General features: G+C 35.7%; 1 protein-coding gene across 1 annotated transcript; it reads left to right on the top strand.

Annotated features, from left to right (window-relative positions):
• The first annotated feature begins 12,218 nt into the window (after window positions 1-12,218).
• LOC120118651 (actin-related protein 2-like) lies at window positions 12,219-16,097 on the top strand. Its single transcript, XM_039138667.1, has 15 exons — window positions 12,219-12,260; window positions 12,436-12,546; window positions 12,710-12,844; window positions 12,934-13,005; window positions 13,099-13,177; window positions 13,407-13,456; window positions 13,579-13,682; window positions 13,778-13,846; window positions 13,929-13,992; window positions 14,174-14,242; window positions 14,556-14,639; window positions 15,125-15,183; window positions 15,345-15,411; window positions 15,494-15,577; window positions 15,736-16,097. Exons 1-15 carry the CDS (start codon window positions 12,219-12,221, stop codon window positions 15,814-15,816), a joined length of 1,170 nt encoding a protein of 389 aa, XP_038994598.1. The 3' UTR covers window positions 15,817-16,097.
• Window positions 16,098-18,192: the final 2,095 nt, after the last annotated feature.

The following is an 18,192-nucleotide window of genomic DNA, read 5'->3' on the forward strand; positions in this document are numbered from 1 at the left end:
TTGCACTTTCAAAATTTGTGTCAAGGTGGAAATTTGTTAAATTTTGACTCGAATTCAAGGTGGCACGATTTAATTAGGGAAGTAACAAACCTAGTTTGATTAAAAGTAGAGAATTTTATTAAAGTATAGTACAACCCAGAGATTGATGAACTATGACATCACACAGACCATTGGAGTGGCCGACATAAATTTTTCATCTTTTAAAAAACAACACATTCATTTGCATAAATCATTATTTTGACATACATAATCACATGAATTTACAATACTTGTTTACAAATCGAAAGTCCCCAAAATACTTAAATTCATAGTTTACAAAATAGTCAAACATTTCTTCTTGACATGACATACACGGGTTCATTTACAATACATGCCACTAGTACAAAAACTGAGACATACTCAAAAGCTGGCAACGGTACTAAATGCTCATAACCTGCGCACGGAAACAAATTTTGAACACTGAGCTCATAAGCTCAGTGCCACACTAATAACCAAACTATACTACATGCATCCTCTAATGAGCATACTTAAAAAATATTTAAACATAATTAATCATACTTGCTAGCATACGTGTATTCTAACTAAACAACATACTAAGGTAGTTATCATGGTGCAGCTGAGAGGCTACATTTCGGAGCTTACACACCTCTTTATTGTACCTATGGTGAAAACCTGAAATTCTATATCTGATTAAGTCAGCCGTTAATTTGATCCATCGAGTCTTGGGGCATCTACGCCCAATTAGCAAATATGTACCTAGTACACAATCTTAGGGTTGGCCATGTCTTATCAATCAAACGTTTCTTTGTTCTAATGTGATTAGGGTGTCCGTCTTGTTTCCCGAACATCATACAAGGCAAATATTATGATTTCCTGAGTTATATAGGTTCTAAGTGAAATTTATCTTGTTAATATCGTTTTCACATGATGTCTTATTAAAGGATTAATGAGTGGTTTGGGTCCCTCAATCATGTTTCTAGCATTCCCCAAAATTTCTTATTCTTGAAAAGGAGGTAGTATCAATACTGACACATCAATATCGATACTGACTCAGGAATATCGATACCCCTACTTGAGTATTGATACCAACAACTTAAAATAAACCTCGATAAAAGGGGTAGTATCGATACCCCTATGGGGAGTATCGATGCTTAGCCCTTGGTATCGATACTCCTGTGAGTATCAGTACCAAAATGGCATTATGGAATTTCAGTGTCGAAACCTTTCCCTTAGGTATCGAGACCAGGCCTAGAGTATCGATACTCTATGCATGAGTATGAATACTCTTGATTTAAAACTCATTTATTTTTGCCTTATATAAGAACAATATCAATATTAACCCCTACAATATCAATACTACTACTCAAAATATGTCCTATTTGAGCATCTTCAACCTTTCTAAACTATTCTAAAGGACCTAAGGAGGTCCCCAAATGTTATTAGTATCTTATTTGAGTGTATTAGGACCATAAAGAGGCATCATATCACTTAAAAACTCATTAACTTGAGATCTACCATAAACATGCTCTTAAATCCTTTAAAACTAATATAAGCTACATAAATGCATGATAAGGCTTATGAATGGTATATGAAGGTTATAAGGTGTTACCTTGATAGATTGGCTAAAGAAAACTCCTCAAATCACCCAATGGGCAATTTTTCCTTCCCCTTGCTTTGGACTCTCCTCCAACCTCTTTCACTAATACATAAAGACATGATGGTACTAGCTTATTTATGATACTATTGGGAGTCTAAAAACATTTCTTAAAGTTCATTTTACCCTAAACAATGGCTAAAATCTTTAATTTCATAAGCGCCCTCAAAAACCTATTTTTGGTTCAAAGCTTAAAACTCAACATATAGGGCTTGGAATGAAGCTCTTGAGTTGGAGAATAATTTCCTTACCTTATATGAACTCAATTAAATATTGAAATCCTTAAAACTTAGATCTTGGCTTCACTTGAATTAGAGAATAAATGGAGAGAAGCGGAAGAGTGTTTGGTGGATGAATATAATAGGTGGTTACGTTGATATTAATTAAAAATAAGGAGGTTTAGTTATTGATTTGAAAAAGAGGAAATTACACTTTAGGTCCTCATCCTTTTAATTCTTAATAAACTTATCCAAACTCTTAACATGGGCCCAAATCTAACTTAATTTTGGTCCAACTATCTTAATAAGTCCTTTGGGCCCTAATAACGAGTCTCAGGTCAACCTGAACTACTATCCCGAGAATTAGGGTATAACATCACTGGTGCCATGTGTCGCGTCACTTGTTATCATTCGGTTGAAGGGTTAAGTTTCTCTTAATTTATTTTAATTTAATATATTTATTTCCATCAATCAAAGGGTGACATGTGTACTCAACCATTGAGCCAAGATCAATGCTTGGTCTAAATACACAAAATGATATATGTATTATGTATCTTTTTGTATAGATACTTAACTTAAATTCTTAACTTTTATATATTAACTTAATTTAATTTTTTTATTTTAATTTAAAAATATATATCTTATGTTAAAATATTTTGAAGTTAAGATAAGAATAAAATATATTTAATAATTTAAAGTAATAGTATAATATATTTAAATACTTGAAAATTTTAAACTATTAATTAAATATATTTTTAAAAGTTTAGATAAGAATAATATATATTTTTTAAATTAAAATAAAATATTTTTAATTAAATTAATAATAAAATATATTTAATAAGTTAATATAGAAATATTTTTTTAGAGTTAAAACATATAAAATATTTTGAATTTAAGTTAAATATTTATACAAAATATATATATCATGTTGCGAAAATATGTAAATTGAGAGAGTATGTTTAACAAGGACCAAATATGTGTTTATATCAAAATATTGCATCACCTAATATGTTAAAATTTAACGACGGTTAATCCGTGGTGATTACATATTAATTAAATAAAAACGAAAGTTATTGTATATTATATTTTTTAAATGAGAAAATAACCTCAGTGACCAAAAATGCCTTATAATATACGACTTTAACCAACTTTTTTTGGATTTGCCAAAATGACCAACTAAATCGCAATGCGATCGATAATTCGCAATGCGATCTCCGGTATCGCAAATCAGTTTCCAGATTCGCAACGCGATTCTGACTATCGCATTGCGATTTACGTATTCGCGTTGCGATTTTCATAATTTGCAATGCGAATTAGGAAAATCGTAATGCGAATTAGGAAAATCGCAATGCGAATACGTAAATCGCAATGCGAATCTGACTATCGCAATGCGATTTACATAGCGCCATTCGTATTAACGTGTATTTTTTTTTCAAATTCCAAACACGAATTTTTTCTTAATATATCGGAAACTGAACCGTCCACAGTAATCGCAACTCATAACCTCAAACCTAAAATCACAACACTCAGTCCCATCTCCATCTCTCACTCTCTACGACGAAATCCGTCCCCATCTCCGAAGATTTCCGTCCCCATCGCCGGCGAAATCCCTCACAACCATTCACGGTCAAAAATCTCTCACAATCATTCAGAAATGGAAAATCAACCTCCGAGGGTTAGTTTTTTTAATTATTTTTATTTTGAAAATTTTGCATTATTTTAAGTTTTTCATATTGAAATTGATGATAAGTTTACTGGTAATTTCAATAATAGATTAACCATTTCACTTAGACATTGCAATTTTCATTTCGTGTTGCGATTCTCTCGTTGCGATAGTCATTTCCGCGTTGCAATTTTCATTCTCTCGTTGCGGTTTCATTTTAACCAAAAGACAAAACAGTGTTGCAAATTTTAGTTTCAAGATAAACTACTATTTATGTTTATTGTTTTTGGTATATCTTCATAGTGTAGTTTTTGGTATATCTAACTTGGTATGTTTATTGTTTTTGTAGAAATTTTTTTCAGCTTCATTGACATTAAGGAATAAAGTTAGCCTAGCCACTACAATTACTTCGAAGCTTTCACCTGCACAAAGAAAATTGTTTGAGGAAACCTGCTTCGGGCCATGGCTGAGAGTACAACATCCGGGTGGAGATGCTAATTTGACCCATTTGTGGCTTCAGACCATGACTAGCGATCTACCCGACAGTATACAACGTGGTGAGGAAGAGATATGGTTTCATTTTCCACCGGCGTATACTTGTTTTGGGCGGAAGGAGTTCTGCTTAATCACTGGTCTACGATTCGGACACGATGATGTAGGCCGGTACACTCGTCATATCACCCGCCCATCATGGTTATCCAGGGTTTTTCCTGATGAGTCAATAGAGAAGCCGAACTTACACGTCGACGACCTGAAGAAATTGTTTAATAAGAAAGATGGTTTTACTCGGATGAATGACGTCGATGTTGTCCGAGTATGTCTTCTACTACTTTTGTATGCCGACTTTTTAGGCAGAGAGGCCAGACAACCTATTCCTCACGAGCTAATGTTATTGGTAGAGGACCTAAATGCATGAAATTGTTTCCGTGGGGTTCGTATATATGGAAACCTACCTGGACTAAGTTGTCGTCTGCCTTTGATGACCGCAAAAGTTTGCGGGGCGATGGGTCGAAATACACTTTGTCAGGCTTTGTTTGGGCCTTTAAGGTAAGAATTTCTATATAATGTTTTCAAAATTATAATTAATTATTTAAAATTACTAATGTTTGTTATTATATTGTTTGTAGATTTGATATTCGAGGCTTTCCCAGCATGCGGACATATGTATTAAAAGCCTCAAATGATATTCCTAGGGTTATTTCCTGGAAGAGGAAACGTCTGTTGGATTGGGAAGACTTAATACCATATGCGACAATAAATAATGTAAGTTAACACAAATACTATCATATATAAACAAGTTATTAATAGTAGACATTTAACTTTGTTTGAGTTTTTATATTTTTAGGAGGCCAACACTCCATTAATGAGACTGACACCCACGGAGGCTGAGCTTGCCACTGATTGGTGGCAAGCTAGTCAGCGTTTTCTTGATGGCACGAATGATGAGCAGCCTCCACTTCCTCCACTTCGAGAGCCATCACCTGATCGACCCGACTATACACCTCTACAACGAGAGCCATCACCTATCAGTCACATCATCGAGCCTCTTCTCCACCATCACCTCATGATAGGCAACCGGCAAAGATGCCACGACTTCTATCTCCCTGTTCTCCACCTCCACCTCTACGGGATGAGTCAAGGGAGTTACATGATGAGGTCAATGCCTTGCGTGAGGAGATCGGTACTCTACGCGATAACGATGGTGCATGGCGTGTGGAGGTGTCTACTTTACGTGGTGAGGTTGCCGCTCTACGTGAGATGGTAGTATCGTTGCAGAATGAGGTTCAAACTCTACGTAACGAGGTAAGTTTAAGATTTTCCATATTTAACTTGATGATAAATTTACTCGTAATTTCACTTAGATTAACCATTTCACTTAGATTGCTTAGTAAATTTATTCGGTTGCTGCCAATATTGCTAAACTGTTTATTAACACTGTGAAGTTAGTATTTGTCTTTTGTTTTGTCTTTTGGTTGAAGTAAATTTATTCGGTTGCTGCCAATTCTGCTAAACTGTGTATTCTTTAACACTGTGAAGTTAGTATTTGTCTTTGTTTTGTCTTTTGGTTGAAAGTAAATTTGTTCGGTTGCTGCCAATTCTGCTAAACTGTGTATTCTTTAACACTGTGAAGTTAGTATTTGTCTTTGTTTTGTCTTTTGGTTGAAAGTAAATTTGTTCGTTTGCTGCCAATTCTGCTAAACTGTGTATTCTTTAATACTCTGAAGTTAGTATTTGTCTTTGTTTTGTCTTTTGGTTGAAGTAATGCAATCAATTCAAGTTTCAATTTACAGAAGAAGAAGAAATAGTTTATTCTTGAAACTAATTTAGTAACACTGTTTTGTCTTTTGGTTGAAATGAAAATCGCAACGCGCAAACGCAAAAATCGCAACGCGAAACTATAATCGCGTTGCGATTTTGTTTCGCATTGCGATTTTGTCGTTGCTTCTCTCGTTGCGATTTTCATTTCGCGTTGCGATAGTCATTTTTCACGTTGCGATTTTAAGTTCCAGAAACTATTCTTCTTCTGCAAATTGAAACTTGAATGAATTGCATTACTTCAACCAATAGACAAAGACAAATACTAAGTTGACAGTGTTGCAAGTTTGAAACATATTTGCCTTTGTTATGATGCATTTTGTGAACTATGATAGAATAATGACTTGGGTGAATTCAATGCAAGTTTGAAACATATTTGTCTTTGTTTTCACTGTTTAAATATCATGTCTGTTTATTTACTGATATTTGTATTTAATTATTTAGCGGCCCGATAAGGTGGATGCTTTACGTCGATTTTTCTTGCACGACAGAGTTTACGCATCAGACGGCGTGCATGTGCTATTAAGTCTCCGTACACCCCAATAGTACGAAGACACCGCAAGAAGAAGCCCGACTCGCCTATCATCCCTCAAGAGTCCACTCCTATCGTTGAAGAGGCCCCTATAATTCCTCGAGAGTCCCCTCCCACCGTTCAAGAGGCCACTGTCATCGTTGAAGAGGTCCCTTCCACCATTCAAGATCCCGATTCACATGGCGTCATATGTAGGATTCTTGAGAAACCCTCTGACGTGCCGGACATGATGGATTCAAGTTGGCTCTCGTATGAGTTATCGACCAGTACCATACCGGTATCTGAAGTGGAGAGGAGACAACTACCGGACACAATTTTGGATAACACCCTTTGGGCTAAGACCGCAGTTGATTTTTATCTACATGAGCGGAGCCAGGGGTGTTTCACTGACATATGCAAGCTCAACGATGATATCTATTTGTTTCTTGATCGGTCTTGGTGGGCGTATTATTAGGGGTCGAAGACAATGGCTATTTCGATGGAGGGGTAAGTCTTATATTTTTCTTATATTTCAATTTGATTATTTTTTTTAAATTTATGTAAGTTACTAATATATGTCTTTTTTTGTAAAACAGCATATCGATGCGTGGGTGTCACGTCTTCTAATAATTAGGAAACTTAAGGAAAATAAAAGAAATACACGATATACAATTATGCCGACGTCTTTTAACGCCGTTCATTTGAACGTTAACTTGAAGAATCAACGAGATGAATCATTTGCGTTGGGCAATGGACAAGCTAAACTTTATCCTGCATGGTGGGAGATCGATAAGGTTAGTACTTATTTTAGATTGAGTTTAAAGGTATTCATAAATAAGTGCGCAAATGAATGAATTATTACTTATGATTGCAGGTGTTTATCCCTGTTTTGGAACGTAAACATTGGCTTCTCGTCGAGCTTCAGCTCCCATCCCTTAAGGCAATAGTATATGACAGCATGATAAATTACATATCATTGGCTTATTTAAGAGATATTATTAAGGGATGGAGCTCTCATTTGGCTAAATTCTTGGATGCGATAAATTATTGGACTCGTTCTGGAAACAAGAAGTCAAAGAAGCTCAATATTACAGTTAGCAGAGACGAGACCGCACCACAACAAACGAAAGGACCCAGAGGGGATTGTGGTCCTCTCGTATGCTTGGCGTTGGAGCGTTTGATCACAGGAAGTATAAAGTATCTACCTCCCACCGATAGAGATAGAGCTGCAGTAGGCTTGTGGTTTCGGCATTATATGGCTAGATCGATATATACGAGACGCTGCCTACCTGCATCCGCGTTATAAAAATGTCCATAAACAATTGGTAAGTTTATAGGCTTGTGGTTTGAAATGTTTGGTTAAGTACCTAGAATTCAATAATTTGCTGTTTGTAGGTTTTAGATGTGTAGAAAGTGTTGTTTGAGCAAATGTTTGGTTTCTGCAGGTTAATCTCAGAAGTGAGCTGCGTGAAAATGATGTATGGCTGCAAAAGTTGATTCAATAGTAGATGAGGAAATAATTATTGCTTATTTTTGATTGTTTAATTGATTTAAAAGATGATTTGTAAAAGTTGATTTGTTTAATTGATGTGAACATAATTCTTATTTGTGCTTGTTTAATTGATGAAATGTAATGGTTGATTTTGTTGATTTCAATATGCATTATGTTGAAGGCAAAAATACTATTGCAATGCGAAATGAAAATCGCAACGAGAGAATCGCAACGCGAAATGAAAATCGCAACGACAAAATCGCAACGCGAAACTAAATTCGCGTTGCGATTCCCTCGTTGCGATTTTCATTTCGCATTGCGATAGTCATTTTCGCGTTGCGATAGACATTAAGATGATTGCGAACGTCATTTCTGTGTTGCGATAGTCAAATGATTGCCTAATAAGTGATAACAACTGAACAAATCATAGTAATTTTCAAACTCAAGTTACTAATACATGCCTAACTGAAAATGTTAAAAGTTCACACATAAAATCCACATAATACAACGTTTGCATTTAAAAATCACCTAAGTTAACAGTCCCAAAAGGTGAAGCCGGTTGTGATTGGGATTTTAAAGATGATTGTGATTTTGATTGCCTTTTGCTTGACACCATATGAGCTTTGGATTTTGATGAGGATCCATATTTTGGTAGAGGAAAAGATGATTGTGATGGCACTGGTGATCCACATGTCAACCTTGAATGACCACTTTCCTTGCACCGACTACATGTCGATCTCTTCTTCTCTTCACCCTTAGACGGTATACGATATTGACTTTTTGGTCTGCCAGGTAGCCTTCTGTCCATGGCTGGTGGCAAAACTGTTTGTAAGTCATCTGGTATGTCCCACTTAGAAGGATGTAGAATAGGGTAGACAATCTCGCCATAAGTCTGTCGATATACTTATGTAGTAGCAATCCATAGCGTATGCGCTTGAATCATCTTGGTTTAGATGAAGAGAAACTTTTATAACATGGCACACGGATAACCAGATGTTTGCCATTTCATACAACTACACGTCTTTGCATTTAGATCGACAAGCTCATTTAAGTTATTATCCAGTACTTCAAACAAAGTGTTTGAACATGGTTCAACTCTCCATGACGTTGACTTCACAACACGTTTCGTTATCTTTTTTTTTCTGTCCATGGTGTAACACGATGTTCAATGTTCTGTAAATTTAAATAAATAATACTTAGTAAAATATATGATAAGTTACGAATTTAAAGAAATAATACCTGCATGGTTTCTTTTCTTGTAGTACCACTGTTGAATAGAGGCTCGAAAAAACTCCATTAACATAGTAATGGGTATTTTCGGGAATGACGACTTAGAGCGTTGATTGATTCTGCACTATTAGATGTCATGAAACCATATCTTGCTCCAAGTTGATGTACTCTTGACCATCTTTCAAACCCGACATCTTCTAGTGTTTGAGCACACTGAGCAAAACGTCTTAAATAGTTTATATGCTTATTAAAATCCTCTTCCGATAAGCTTTTATAGCCTTCCAGTATGTCCATTTGTGATTTTTTATACCAACAGACCTTGATTTTAGATTTCTATACAAATGAACACCACAAAGTCCATGAACAGCATCTGGGAAACACCTTCTAACAGCGTTGTCAATTGAGTTTGCCCTATCGGATATGATTGTCAGATTGCTAATAGGACCTATGCAATCCCTAAGATGCCCCATAAACCATGTCCATGAATCAGAGGTTTCAGATTTTCCAACCCCGTAAGCTATTGGCAGTATCCCATTGTTAGCATACATGGCTACTGCTAATAAGTTTACTCCAAGGTATCGACCTTTTAAATGTGCTCCGTCAACTATAATAACTGGGCGCATACAATTAATAAACGAACGAATCTACAAAATCATATACACAAGAAATATAATCATTTAAATGTGAAATGCATGTAACTAACAAAAATGAGTCAACACAATTATATTGATTTACTAACCGCAGCACCAATGGCAATAAACAGCAACTCAAAGCGTCCATCTCTATCTGTTTTGATATGAGTTACCGACCCATGATTTTTCATCTTTAAATTGTGACAATAAGCCGGCAGTTGGGCAAACGATGCTTCTGGCGACCCCCTCAACAATTCCAAGGCATAACATTTGGCTCTCCAAGCTTGAGAATATGAGATACTAATCTTGAACCGAGCATTCATGTCAGTCATAATTTCATGTCCCCGATATACCCTACATTCAAAAACATTAACTCAGCCAGAAAACCACCCAACACCTTTTGTTTGCCTGTCTATGGTGAGGAAAAACTTGGGTTCTTGAACATGTATGTTTATCAATAAAAGTCCTAACTTGAAACATTTCAATCTTTTATCCTCTTTGCAATCATACGCTACATACAGTTTTTGTCAATCATACACCTTGTTTCGAAACGATCTTTGCTTGATTTGTTAACTTTTAGTTGATAGCCATCTTCCACACATTTCGTATACAAAGCTATCTTCAAGTCTTCATTTGTATCAAAACAATCATCTTTCTTGTTACGAATAATTTTTGTGTGACAATCAACTGCTATCTTTACCAACTCTTCTTCCGGTATCTGAAGTAATTTTGGCATATTCCAGTTATACTCCCGTGGCATTTTTTCGGGGACTTTTCTTTGGGGATTTTTCTTCTTCTTTTTTCTTCAGTGTTATATGAATTACAGAATGGATGTTCAACATGTTCATTTACAGTCGTAACTTCCTCCTCATTATCATCAACATCTTCCTCGGCAACGGTTGTTTCATCATCAAAATTCGGGTATTGACCAATATCAAAATCATTACACGCAGGGTCTGTTTCTTCTTCTGAAAAATCATCAAAATCCAAGTATTGACCAAGATCAAAGTCCGGGTATTGACCAAGATCAAATTTCGAATACTGACTAGTACTCACAATTTTTTTGTTGGCTCATCATCGTCTAACTGGTCAATACGAAAACCGGAATTTGGTGCTGAAAGTTGATTGGGATTTGGATTAGGGAAAGGTTGTGGGTTTTGAGATTGTGTTTGGTATTGGAAATGTGGTGAAACAATATTTGCTTGGTGATGAAATTGTGGTGGAACCATTAAATTTTGAGCACCATAAACTGGGGTTGAAAAACTTAGTTGATTACTACCCGCTACTAACCCAACTTCACTACTTCTAGGTTCAACAACATACAATGTAACATCATCACTTGAAACACTAATGTAAGCAATGAATCATTCAACATCTTCATTGTCGGTTAACAAATAAACTTTACCATTTTTCTGATAAGATAGCCTAAATCCACTTAGGGGCTCTAAATTCAATTTATTTGCAACACGTAACATTAGAGTTTCATAAGTTAACTTTTTTAATGACAGTTTTAGTTGAAGATTCATGAGTAAAGGCATATATTGTAAAACACCATGAACATTCTCCCATGACCCTCCAAAACACAAATCTATCCAAACATGATCAACATTAGATGATTTCATTATTGTAAATTAATTTACTAAACAAACGAGCTGCGAAACTAAAACCTGTTGCCGGATGGGGAAGGATGTCGTTGGATATAGGAACGGATATCGCCGGAGAGAGTGATAGATGGAGATGGAATGAGTTGCGATTTAGGGATTTAAAAGTTATGAGTTGCTGCTGCGTATTTATATACCCAAAACATTTGTGTTGCTAAATTAAAACCTGTTGCGAATTCAGAAATCGAGTTGCGAATTTGAAATTCAGTATTACACGATAGTCAGAATCTCGTTACGATTTACTAAATCGCAATGCGATTACGTAAATCGAAGTGCGAATTAGGAAAATCGCAATGCGATTACGTAAATCATAATGCGAATTAGGAAAATCGCAATGCGGTTACGTAAATCGCAATGCGAATTAGGAAAATCGCAACGCGAATTTGGGAAATCGCAATACGATAGTCAGAATCGCGTTGCGAATCTGGAAACTGATTTGCGATACCGGAGATCGCGTTGCGAATTATCGATCGCATTGCGATTTAGTTGGTCATTTTGGCAAATCCAAAAAAAGTTGGTTAAAATCGTATATTATAAGGCATTTTTGGTCACTGAAGTTATTTTCTCTTTTTAAATTAGTGAGGAAAATTGAATAAAATACAAATAAAAAGGGTCAATCACGTAGTTAACCCACTAATAAAATTAAAAAGAGTTTCTCCGTTGGAAATAGATGTGGAAATAAATAAACTAATTTGGAAATAAACGTGAAATCCGGGAAATGAACAACCGGATTTCTCAGCGGCAATTTCATCCCGTCTTCTTCAACTTCAACCAAAGTGATTGATAGATGTCAATGCAGTGAAAGGCCAAACAGTTAACGGTTTTCTTCCTTGCCTTCTCCATGGATAACCGAAATGTCGTTGTTTGCGACAACGGCACCGGCGTAATTCCTTTTTTTCTCTGCGTGAATTTGTTTTCAAATAAATTACTCAATCACTTGATTATTCACTTTAAGCTAAATTTTAGTCATCAGACAGCCAGATTTCAAAGCTTTCTATAGCATTCTTTAATTTGATTTTTAGTTTGCTTGACTAGATCTGTTTAATGTTCGATTGCAGTACGTAAAATGCGGTTTCGCCGGAGAAAATTTTCCGACATCTGTCTTCCCGTGCGTGGTCGGGAGACCTATGTTACGATACGAGGAGTCTCTCGTGGAACAAGAGTTGAAGGTCCTAAAATTATTCTCTATTATCTCGCCTTTTTCTTTTTCAAAGTTTTGAAATTCTAAGATCGTGTTTCCCCCCCCCCCCATTTTGCAGCTGTAATATTTTTGGTTTATAACTTGGAGTTACTGATTTATTATCTTATTCTCATAATTTGAACTTTGGTTAGGATATTGTTGTTGGAGAAGCATGTGCTGATTTGAGAAATCAATTGGATATATCATATCCGGTTACCAATGGAATTGTGCAGAATTGGGATGATATGTATCATGTTTGGGACCACGCTTTTTACAATGAACTAAAGGTCTTCTTTCCTTAATCTTTGTTGTTTGGCTCTCATTCATGTTATTTATTTATTTTATTGGTCTTAATTATGTTTTTTCTTTTAAGCAGATTAATCCTAGTGAGTGCAAGATATTACTTACTGATCCACCTCTTAATCCTTCTAAAAACCGCGAACAAATGGTCTGAAGTCCAATTTATTTGTTTACTGATATATTGGAATTTTCAATAACTTAACTTCAGGATCTCATGAGTTGGGTTGATTTGAGATTGCAGGTTGAGACCATGTTTGAAAAATACAACTTTTCTGGTGTCTTCATTCAAATCCAAGCTGTTTTAACTTTGTATGCTCAAGGTGCCTATGGAAATAATTGAAGGTTTAATTAGTTATATGTGTGTGTGTGCGCGCTTGCATAATATTCACGGTTAGGCATGGGTTTCAGCTGCTGCCCCTTGAAAACAATGGAAGCTATTATAATAGCATGTTACCAAGAATATTGTAATCTTGTACCGTGGGATGCAAGATGTCCATAGTTTGTAGTTGTACCATTAATGTTCAAAAGCCTTATTGTGAATTGTTACAGGTCTGCTAACTGGACTAGTTATCGACTCTGGTGATGGTGTCACTCATGTGGTAAACTGTTCAACAACCCTTTACCATTATTTTTAGGAGAAGTTGCAGTTTATAGTAAGGTGCGCCATTGTAGGAGCACTCAAGGGTGAAGTCCTGAGAATATTTTTTGCTTTTTGTCTCAGGTTCCTGTTGTTGATGGCTTTTCATTTCCTCATCTTACTAAGCGGATGAATGTAGCAGGTCGGCACATAACAGCCTATCTTGTTGATTTACTCTCACGTAGAGGGTGAGGACCAATTCTTTATAAGAAACCTTGTCAGAACATAAAACTACCAATGCTATTGACCATCAAATGATCTTTTTCTGGGTGTCTTTCTGTAGGTATGCAATGAATAGAACTGCTGATTTTGAAACTGTCAGGGAAATCAAAGAGAAACTCTGCTATATAAGGTGAACGATCATTTTATTTGATTTTCCGGTTTTATGAATCAAGTATACAGTTCAGTGTCACATTACTTGTTTTTATATTCAGTTATGATTACAAAAGGGAATATCAACTGGGACTGGAGACCACCATTCTTGTTAAGAATTACACTGTAAGTACTTTTGGTGAATTTGTCATCGTCTGCCACAAAATTTGATTTTATGATTTTACTTGTTAAATTTGATGCACATTTATGGATTAGGTCATGCATTTCGGTTTCTCTAGATTTGTACTAGCAAAACTCTAATGAATATGATTGTCTCTAGAGTACTGACAATTTTTGTTGAAAACAGCTGCCTGATGGGAGAGTTATTAAAGTTGGCACTGAAAGGTTCCAGGCCCCTGAGGCTCTTTTCACTCCAGTAAGTACTGTAGTTCTCTCTGTGTCATCGACTCTATGAGTTAATATTTTCCTGTGCTACCTAATTTCTATGATTATCTGTATGTATTTGACTGTTACAATGTGGATTAATATTTGCAATGGCAATATTGCTTTTGAATTGGTGTGCCAGATCTGTTGGCTTTTCAGTTATTGTTTGTATGAGGTTTTGGATTGATTAGACTGCGATTTGTGTTCTAATAAATTATTGTGGTAGAACTAAGATAATTTTGTTAAAAAATATATTTGATAGACCATAGATTGTCAAAGTAAGATTTCCTTTTTTTTTCTTGTAGGAACTTATTGATGTTGAAGGTGATGGTATGGCCGACATGGTTTTCCGCTGCATTCAGGAGATGGATATCGACAACCGCATGATGGTACTAATTATTTCTGGGATTATAGTATCTATTGTCTAAAATTACTCTTAACAAAGAGCTGAAGCTTATGCTATAAATCTGTTATTATGTATATGTATTTTAATGAAGCTTCTTATCCTCGTCTTTCTTTGAATCCATTATGGAGCGTTTTGTTGTGTCTATCCCTTCGCTTTATTTTAGTTATCATTTTTCTTCAAGGAGTGTACTCTTTCATTATCTTCACTGTATAAATTGCATAATGGAGGATGCAACTTCCCAAGGCAAACTTATTTTGTAGTGCTCTTCTGTTTCCATTTACAGACTCTAAAATGAATCGTCATGACTAACGAAAGTTGATAAATTGATATCATTGAGTGAATCCTTGCATTATTAATAACCCCTTCCAGAGAAAGAAACGTGGGCCCTTTGGCTGTAGTATATGTATATGTTCTTGGTTTGATTTAATTTTTGTCAACCTAACTTGTTATTTGCTTTATATTTTACAGCTCTATCAGCATATAGTTTTAAGTGGAGGGAGCACCATGTACCCTGGATTACCTAGTAGGTAATGTGCTTTACTCGTACAAAGAATCATATTCTAAGATACTTTTGAAATTGCATGTTGTGAATTCCAGTATCTTCTTTAATCCCGGTTCCATCACTCCCCTGGCTGCATTCTCTAGTATGGTTGTGCCTTCTTATTATAACAATTTTCTTTTGATTCAGGCTGGAGAGGGAAATCCTAGATCGATATCTTGACGTGGTTCTAAAGGGAAATAAGGATGGGTTGAAGGTAATATTTATTGCAAAAACAAGTAAATGGCTAAAACAAATTTGTTCTCAGTTTTAAATAGTTTTCTCATGGTTCTAAATAGAAACTGCGACTGAGGATTGAGGACCCACCACGAAGAAAACATATGGTGTATCTTGGTGGTGCTGTACTTGCCGGGATTATGAAGGTGCTCTTCTCTCTCATTCCTAGCATGAGCATGTGAACACATCCTCATTCGTACAGCCAAAAAAATGAAAACTATGTTTCAAAAGCTTGGTTGAGCATGAAATGGCATCATACGTGATGACAGCTTAGAATTCATCGAAGCATATTTGAACCTTGCAGGATGCACCCGAGTTTTGGATCAGCAAGGAGGATTATTTGGAAGAGGGCATTGCCTGCCTAAGCAAGTGTGGCCCGGCTTGACCTTTTGTTAGCAACAGTTTTCAATTCTTGTTGTATGTTCAAAGCGTTCACCCTGCGATTCCATGGCTGTCTCACATCAGTCAACTCGGTTAAACTACACGTCCCGCTATCTATTCGCCTATCGGACCGAGCAGCCTATATATACTTTTACAAATTTTGATTTTGATACGTACTCTCATAGAAGTTACACATGGTGTTTTTATTTCAAGTGAGGTGGGAGCCTCTGAACTGTATTGTATTGTGCCTACTTATCTGAAAATGAATGAATGTCAATATATATATATATGCTGTGACAGGAAATTGTCAATCTTTAATTTTGGGGAGTAGTGTTGAAGTGGTTAAGAAATAAGTAACCCATCAATAAAATGTATACTTTAAGCAAGTTTGAATGCCTAAGATTACTATATTAATCGCTTTTTGTTTCAAAATGTTTCATCTTACATTGTTTTGAACTTAATTTAGTATACCATAACAGTTATGCCCCACTATTTTTGGAGGTTTACCACATGTGCAAATTTCTGCAGAAAATGAAAAGAAAACTTACTTTTGCAATGTTAGGGTGGGAACATGATATCACAGAAGAGCAACAGAGAAACCAGCAAAATTGGGATGTCATGTCACCGAGGGGCAGCAAAATTGGGATGCCACCGAGGGCTACGGTCGCTTTTGAAAAATTTTTAAATTCTTATATATTTAATATTATATTTATATTTTTTGTTAATATATTTTTATCTCCTAAAATTTTATAAATTCGTCATCTTAACATAAAATCTTGTGTCATTTTCCACCAACCAAAACCTAGTCAGGCTCTCCTAAGACCCGCTAGATCAATAGAAGATCTAGAAATTAAAAAATAGGAGTCCAAAATTTTAATATTTTAATTTCTAAAAAAATTGGGTATGCAAAATTTATCTTTTTTCTTCTTTCCCCTTAATATATTAAATTAAATTTAGTAATTTTCTCAAAATAATGGGTATGCAATTGCTCCCTATGGGAGTTGCATACATCCGCCACTGACTATAGAATTGATCATTTTCGTTTATATATTATACATTTTTACTTATGAATTAAAAAAATATAATATTTAGTTATTTTTTTATTGATTAAAATGTGGTTACTAAGTGTTAATTATCGTTAAACCTGGACAGATTGCTAACATGACATAGTGAATTTATAAAATTAAAAAGGGTAAGTTAAATAAATTATCACTATTACTCGAGTAAATTTTCGTTTTCCCTACAAAAAACTAACAAATTTGTCACCAAAACATCAAATAAGTCCTTGAACAATGTTAATAATATTTAAAGGGATTATACACATGCCTTTCCTAATTAAGAGTCTAGAACCACAGTATCATTGCAGCATCCAGGACTCGATTGTCTGGTGTGTTAGGTCCCTCGACCAGTGGCCTACCCCAACGCCATATGGACCAAATCCAAAATCTTCAGTCCAGGGAACACAACATTTTGACACATCCATCCTCCTTTTCTCAATACTATCCATTAATTTTCATCCTCGGCTACCAAAAGGTCTTCGGCAACGGTATTGTATTGACAAATTCCATATGCCAAGCAGGTGGGCTATTGGAGAAGCCATTTTCTAACACCGTGGGGCTCTTTCAGGATGCAATTAAGATGGTTACAGATGATTTCATGAGATCAGCCATGGATTACTACGAGGTCACAAGAGCTAGGCCATTTTTCAGTCCACTCTTGTCATAGCCACATGCTCTAGGCTATCTTTCCACGCTACGGATTTCGGATGGGGAGAGCCTGTTCCATCAGGGACAGTTGCATTGCCGGAAAAGGAAGTCATCTTACTCCTATCTCACGGAAAAGAGAGGTAATGCATAAATGCTCTTTTAGTATTGCCGGATTCTTCCATGTAGGTCTTTGCCATCTTCTCTTTGTGGAATATCACTACGTTGGTCTGACCAAGTAAAGTTGGAACAGGGGATGTCCAAGGTGAAGATCTAGCCTGCATCAGTTGTTTTCCGTTTTTATTTCGATGTGGATCTTTATATATAGAGCCGGAGGCACATCGATTCCAACTCGCTTTCCTGGAGGTTATGTATCTTGTTTTAAAGTTCGATCATTTGTCTTCATCAAAATCATAATGATATCATGTCTTATTTTCATTCTTTATGCTGAAGAAGACATTGCAGATCAAGTAGTCGAGGATTGAAAGGTCGATCTTCTATACTACAACAATATTGAAACGCGACGAGAAACAAATACATAAAACCGAAGCCGAAGTTCATTCATACGCATCGGTTCAGACCAGAAGCATCTTCGAAAGCAATGCGAATATCAGGCAGGAGAGTTCATATGAATCATATCTTTCCAACAAAAGCCTTTCCTCTTACACTAGTAAATA

This window comes from Hibiscus syriacus, unplaced genomic scaffold (assembly GCF_006381635.1).
Source record: "Hibiscus syriacus cultivar Baekdansim isolate YM2019G1 unplaced genomic scaffold, ASM638163v2 tig00110328_pilon, whole genome shotgun sequence".
Classification (NCBI taxonomy): Eukaryota; Viridiplantae; Streptophyta; class Magnoliopsida; order Malvales; family Malvaceae; genus Hibiscus; species Hibiscus syriacus.

Coding starts and splice junctions, on each gene's coding strand:
- LOC120118651 (XM_039138667.1), top strand. CDS start 12,219: ATGGATAACCGAAATGTCGTTGTTTGCGACAACGGCACCGGC. Junction 13,178..13,406: donor TTTAACTTTGTATGCTCAAG/GTGCCTATGGAA, acceptor GAATTGTTACAG/GTCTGCTAACTGGACTAGTT. Junction 14,243..14,555: donor CTGAGGCTCTTTTCACTCCA/GTAAGTACTGTA, acceptor TTTTTCTTGTAG/GAACTTATTGATGTTGAAGG.